The sequence below is a fragment of the Triticum aestivum genome, chromosome 4A (assembly GCF_018294505.1).
Source record: "Triticum aestivum cultivar Chinese Spring chromosome 4A, IWGSC CS RefSeq v2.1, whole genome shotgun sequence".
In the NCBI taxonomy this organism is placed as follows: Eukaryota; Viridiplantae; Streptophyta; class Magnoliopsida; order Poales; family Poaceae; genus Triticum; species Triticum aestivum.
This window is the reverse complement of record NC_057803.1, coordinates 370,197,558-370,204,390: the sequence shown is the minus strand read 5'-3', so window position 1 is coordinate 370,204,390 and position 6,833 is coordinate 370,197,558. Positions and strand designations below refer to the sequence as shown.

The window sequence follows — 6,833 nt, the reverse complement described above, 5'->3', positions numbered from 1 at the left end:
TTGAATGTAATATCGACATCTGGGTCGATGTGCAGACGCCTCCAGTTATACCATTATATGAGTTTCTCAACCATATTTATGTCTTCGATATTGTTTATTCAAAAATAGTTGATAACTAATTTCTATTGACAACTTATTTTCATTCCAGCAGACATGTCCGGCGCTTGGTAGACATGACCGTCTAATGTCCCGGGGCTGAACTAAACTGCGAGGAGATAGGTCATTATGTTTCATGGCTTGAGGATCTTCATACTGTCAAGACAAATTATTTTCCTAGACTTAAAAATCTTAGTACTCAAAATGTGCGACCAATAGTGTTCGTATTGAACTACAGTCACATCTATTTAGGAAAGATGGTAAAATGTTTACTATTTGTCCTTAGTGAATCTTTTGTATATATTATTTTTAACCTAAACTTCATTGCTAAGTATGTTACTATACGATGTTCTTCAATAGGGACTCCCGATGAATGTTGTGCCTCATTGGACCAAGAGTAAATGTCGCATGAGAATGATTAGCTTACGGACAAGACATCCTACAATGAACTTTAATGCATTCAGGATTTCTAAAAACGAGGAATGCTTAATAGTGAAAGACTGGAGCAAAATTGTGAACGATCACAGAGAAGTACTAGGGGGCAGCAATCAGAAGCGCAGCCCATGATTAGGAGACAGGTTCATCAACATGCTCCAACATGATGAAGTAGGAGTGCTACACATGTTTTATGCTATTTTACCGAGAGCTGTAGCAGTGATTAGCTAGCTAGAAATGAGTTATGATGATCAAATAGCTAGTGTTAGTGGTAATGACTATGATGATTATTATTAGCTACTGCTGGTGGTGATTAGATAGCTACCACAGCTAGTGTTGGTGGTGATTAGCTAGCTAGAATGAGTTTGAAAATGATGATGTGTGCTTTTGACATGCACCACATGTTGCCTCCACTTGAACCTAATCCACCTTCATTTGACACACTGTTATGAACATATTTAAAACTATACAGAGGCTAGCCAACTCGCTTGGAAAATGCTCCCCCGATCGCGTCCTTCGTTGGCCCTTCGATGCTGGTCAGCGCGGTCTTTTTTTTCGCTCCCGGCCGTTGGATCCTCGCTGGGAATTCACCTGTGCCATTTTCACCGCATGGTAGATCCTGGACGGGGTATGACATGTGGGCTCAGGCTAGCTCCGATTGGCTGGGTGCTAGTTTTTCGGATGCGCGGGGCAGCCTCTCCTGCCGCGCCGCATGCGCGCGCTCGCGTCGTGGAGACGCGCGGGCCTGTGGTTGGGCGTGGGCGTGAACCGTAGCCCCCCAGTGCCCAGCCGCCACACCCCTGACCCCTCCCTCCTCACTCCCTCGCCACACTGTCGCACCATCTCCCTCCTCCCTCCTCCCTCGTCACCAGCCGCCGCAACAGGGGATTTGCGGCCCCTCCATCATCACCAGCCGCAGCACCAGGAGATTTGCCGCCGCCGAGATCCAGCGCCTTGCAAGGTCCTCGGGTCAGCCTTGTCGCGCCCGCCACTCTGTCGACCAGATCTGTGCCCTTGACTCCCTCTTCTCTCGCGTCGCGCGGTGCCTGCTGCTCCACCATGTCGAGCAGCGCGAGCATCAAGCAATGGCTGATGCCAAGGTGAGCTTCCCCTCGGCTCCTCTCTCTCTCTCTCTCTCTCTCTCTCTCTCTCTCTCTCTCTCTCTCTCTCTCTCTCTCACCATCACACGATAATCTCCTCCTGATCTTGCTATTTGTGCATAATGCATCTCCATATGGCATTGATGTTCTTTCGATTTGCAGGCATGTCAAGATCAAGGATATTTAAACTTGTTTCTTTGATTGATGAAAGATTTCAGATCCTTCTGTAGATGAATTTCTGGTCTAAGATACATGGTGTTAATTGTCCCAAAGATGGAACGATTTGTTCCACGGAATTTATCTCCTTAGTTGCATTCCATTTACAGGTAAAGTGAGATTGTTACCTCTGTTTGTTTTTTCCGTTTAAACTTCATGATTGGAGAATGGATATTAGCTTAGCTGCTGTATGGAATTTTTCATTAGAGGGGCCTAGGCTGAGACTTAATACTTAATTACTTTCTGTTTGAACAAAAGAAAAAGTGCACCTATGAATTGTAAAATGTGGAGTGCAAACCCGACATCCTCCAATATTACCTTATTTGGTGCTGATTTCCATCTTCCAGTTCATGTTCATGGCCTTGCTGTGGTTGCACGGTGGTTCGTGGGGAACAGGAGCAAATACCTTTGCTACAACCAAGGTCTTGACAAACCAGTCAGGGAGAGATAGGTTCGGTGAGTCATTTTACCCTTTGTTTACCCCTTTCAGATTAGCAGAGAAGAAGGATCTTTTTTTATTCCCTTTTGATTTCCTCTCTTGTTTGACTGGAACCTTTTTTCATAGTTTTGCAGGGGTTGTTATGTTCTGTCCCCCGTGGTAAGTTTGCTAGGCAGCGGCTTACTCCTCTCTTGTTTTTTTAGTTTTGACCACGATATCGAAATTACATCTGGTCGATGGTGTCAAGTTTAGGCAGGTACCATCAGCATTTTGTGAAGATTGCCATCGTCTAAATTTTATTGCAGCATGATGCATATGTAATAAGGAATTTGGTGTTTGAGAAGCATCACCGGAAGTTGGTATGCTAATATCTCAATTGGCAAGATAAAAGGACCATACTTCTTACCTTCCAGTCATTTTAATATGATAGGAATGCAAGTATGTACTAAGTAGAAAAGATGGTTGAATTTGGTGCCCTGCATTTACACGACTAGGTGTTATTCAGTTTTTTTTCCTTTGACGGCTCTGAGTACAAATTGGAGCTTGTTGGGTACAAAATGTTTCCAAGATTAGTTCAGGATCAGAATTCTTGTCATGTTGTCCAGATATTGCTCTAAGAGTTTCCTAGAATTAGTTTAGGATCAGAGTTATTGTCATGTTGTCTAGATATTGCTCTGAAGATTCCAAACGTACTTTTCTGGTTGCTTGGTTATAATTTTTGCCCCCCAAAGGGAAGCTTTGGCCAGCTTCTTGCTAGAATATTATCATAAGGCTTGATTAATTTAGAACATACCTTTGTCTTTTCACTCTTATTTTATTTTAATAGTTATTTGACATGCTGTAAACTGTTTCTTTTATTTTTCCAGGAAGAAATAGAAGTTGAGGGGAAGCTATTGCATGCTGGAAAATCAGTTGGTGTTGTCAATGTTGGTTTCAAGAAAAGGACTGGCAAATTGATGCTCAGGCACGTCATACAAAGTACTTGTATCTAGCAGATTGCGAGGATTCCCTTCTGTTGTAAAATAAAAACTTGGTTATATGTTGCATCTCAAAATCAAGATGTTGATTCAAGAAGAGAAAGGAGCTGTCGGCGTGCCATGGTGAGCGTCCTTGTCCCGGAGCATGCAGTTTATCAGTATAAAGTAATGGGTAACAATGTTTTCTCATACATATGATTCTGAAGTAATAGAGAGCAGGAAGTGGTAGGCTTAATTTCAGTTAGATAAATAGGTGTACTGCAGCATCATATATTTAGGTAATCCCTTGTAGTTTTCTTTCCAGGTTCATGCTTTATACATCATGTATATATGCCAGCCAGGGAGGTGGATGGTCTCCGCTGCGTCGTGAGCGCCGTCGCCGCCTCTGCGACCACCTTGCTCCGCATAGTAGCATGTGTGAGGAATCGGGGACAAGCGACCACGAGAAGATGGCGTCGGCGGCAACGGCAATGCGCATGTTGCGCGAAGCCTGGTAAGATGGGCGCGGCCTCTCCGCAGGCATTTCAGGATGGCGTGCCCGACGGCTTGGAACGCGCGCGCCCGGCGCACAGGAGGTGTGTCTTGGAGCACGCCGGCGGCAACATGCACCATGAGGTCCCGGAGCAGCCCAACCAGTACAGGAGGAACCCTGCCATTCCATCCTCACCTCTGGTCACAGGTAATCCCCTTCCAGTTCTGAGCAATTTTGTGCATCACAATTTTGTGTGGTACGTTTGTTTTTACCTATTCCAGTTCCGAGCCTTACTTGTTCATATGGTTTCAATTGCCGTCTCTCATGTGACGTTGAGAAAATCACATGTATATGCGTATTTTTTCCTCTGTACCCTGATTTATCTTAGTCCTTATGTCAAAGATACTGGATGTAGTAACAGGTCGACGTACTAACAAATGCAAAGAGAATGGACCTCCTCTTGATTAGCTCAAGAGGACCTGTATAGTGGCTTCATGTAATTTCTTGATTTCCCATAATGATTTTGCTGGCAATTTGTCAGTGTATTTCTAGCTGAAATTGCATGTATATCTTACAAATTTACATTGCAACAAATTAATAAGGAGTATAGAAGCATTTGCATCTATCTAACATATTTGTATGGTATGTTTCAAAAAGCTCAAGGTTAGATATGTACTGCTGTATGAGGCTATCATTAGGATGGAAGACAATTAATGTTAAAATATTGTTTGAATTTCCTTCTTTCTGTAAACGGCAATACAAGCTATGTTTGCGCCATGATTCTATTACAATTTTTTTAACAACTGACAATTAACGACATATCAAATGTTCCGTATTGAAATGGATCATTTTGTCAGGTTCGGTTTAGTAGGTCATAATTGTTTTATTCTACGACAGGATTAATTTTGTTTATACTGTAACCTGTTCAAGGATTGACGAGTTTTCGAACCCTACGATCTTTGCACACTAAGGTTCAGCTGTGTTCTTTGTGAAATATACGTCCTGCAAGTCTCATGTGTCTTGCGTTGTTTTCGCTATCCAAGCTACAGGCTTTTGATATACTCAAAATGAGATTCTTTATATGGCGGGAGCTATACACATGATCGGTTGTTCATCATTTCAAGTTTGACTTATTATTAGTTGATTACCTGCTTCTATGCGGTGAACAAATGAGTAAGCAGTTTTAGTTGATAAAGGTGTAGGCAGCACATCTTTTTTGCTCCATTTTTTGGTTTATAAGTCAAGGTTGTTTAGCCTCTGAATATCTTAATTGTAAAACAGTTTTGATGCAATTTTTGAACCATTCAGTCTGTTTTGTTCGTGCAGTTCATGGTACCACATCTGCATGCTACATCTTGTGTAGATTTGGCTACCACATTATATTATGTTTCACTTTGCTCCGTCAAAGTTTCAGTAAAAAAATGAATTGAACATCTTTTTGTAGACATACAAAAATGGTCCTGCATTTTTTACATCGCCCTGAGATCCAATTCAAACTATATTTTCTGCCTAAACTGTTGCATACCTATGAGATCATGGGATAACTCAGACACGAGCCGGTGTCCAGTGCGCAGTTGGGTGCATTATTTCGTGACATCCAGTGCTAACTGTTTAATGCTGAGTAATCAAATATATTCCATGAAGTGCTTCTTGGTATTTTACAACCGTTTACTCTGAATTCTGGTCTTCATGCCTTCAGACAATTTTCAGGTTGCTTTTCCATGATTTCAAATAACTTATACTGCGCTCGGGGCATATCTAGATCTAGCACAGAAGAGATGTGTTTCTTGAAGACCCTAACAATGACAATACTAACAGGATTGATTTTAATAATGCCAGTACTGCTCCATAAAATAAACATAGAACTACAAAGCTCGTGTTCACTCCTGCAAAAAAAATTCGTAACAGTTAATTCTGCTGTAGTTGTAGATGTACATCCTTTATTCTCACAACAGTTAATTCTAAGGCCATTCATATCGTTGCAGATTTTGCCTATTCTCTGAGATGGATGATGATGAGCGGTGCAACCGAAAATTCAGAGCTGGGCTTTACACACTTCAGTGGGTAAGTGAAGTTCCAGTTTTTCTTCTGTACCCTATTACTGCTCTGTTGTACAGAGAGCAGTGAGTTTATATTAGCTAAATGTTAGATTGGAATGCAGGAGTAGCATGACAACACCAAGGTAGAGACCTGAAGAGAAGCAAGGGGATGGACCAAGGAAACTAGAACTGTGTTGTCGTGATCTGGGTCGTGTCGTCTTCGTCCATCTCCATGGAGGCATATATACATAGGTTAGGTATAGGAAAGGAGGCTGTCTCCATGGAACTCTGACTGATGTGTAATGTCCTCATAGGACTGGACCGTTTACAGAGGGAGTACTTGAAAATAGATTCTTTATATATTGTTTGGTTCCATCAGCCGCATAACCTAAATTAGCAATTAGGTATCTAAACAGTGTAGTGTAACCATTGTGCTTGCTGCAGTTTTACTTTAGTGTTGAAATGTTTTTGTTGGCTTGTTCTGTACTACGAAATATTTTTGTTTTCTCAGCCATTGTTTTCTAAATCCTATCAGCATATTACCTGATATGACCTTTGAAGTTTCTGTTTTATAACGAGCTTTGCACCAGTCAACTTGAGTATGGTATGGTTTATTCTTTTCTGTTGCGGCTATTCGAGAGAAATTTAGAGCTCCACAACCTTCTGAAGACTTAGCAGAGATGCATCACATGATCTTTTTCTCTTGACATTTATGGGTATTGAACCCATAGATCAGCTTATCAATGGAACTCTTATCGGGTTGAGAAGGTGTCACAAAAACTAAAGAGAAGTTTAACATGGTCCCTGATTAACTCTTACCTTCTTACCTATTATGTGAAGGGGGTAAGAGGGACCTTGTTAAAATTAGCGAAAACTCAAAAACAGGGCGATTAGCTAAGGAAAGAAGCTAAGAAGCATCAGGAAGGACTTTTAGGATGGTACCGTGGTCAAATGCATCCTAGGATAGGTACTTTAAGAATTATGGTGTGTTCTTCTCCTTTTTTGTTTACCTTAGCCACATAGGTTAGCCTCAATTTATTATTATCCTTCTTTTAGAGT

The 6,833-nt window shown here is 41.6% G+C and overlaps 1 protein-coding gene across 19 annotated transcripts; it reads left to right on the top strand.

Annotated features, from left to right (window-relative positions):
• The first annotated feature begins 1,285 nt into the window (after window positions 1-1,285).
• On the top strand, window positions 1,286-6,284 carry LOC123086121 (uncharacterized). Of its 19 annotated transcripts, none has more exons than XR_006440505.1 (8): window positions 1,293-1,631; window positions 1,794-1,957; window positions 2,195-2,303; window positions 2,421-2,542; window positions 3,153-3,386; window positions 3,568-3,942; window positions 5,721-5,799; window positions 5,897-6,284. XR_006440505.1 is itself a non-coding variant. In XM_044507835.1 (4 exons), exons 2-4 carry the CDS (start codon window positions 3,594-3,596, stop codon window positions 5,919-5,921), a joined length of 465 nt encoding a protein of 154 aa, XP_044363770.1. In that variant the 5' UTR covers window positions 3,410-3,428; window positions 3,568-3,593; the 3' UTR covers window positions 5,922-6,284. The 19 variants fall into 19 exon arrangements, 2 of the variants coding, with proteins under 2 accessions (XP_044363770.1, XP_044363771.1); XR_006440503.1 differs by having other exon boundaries at window positions 2,413-2,542; XR_006440501.1 differs by having other exon boundaries at window positions 1,294-1,631; window positions 2,413-2,445; window positions 3,556-3,942.
• Window positions 6,285-6,833: the final 549 nt, after the last annotated feature.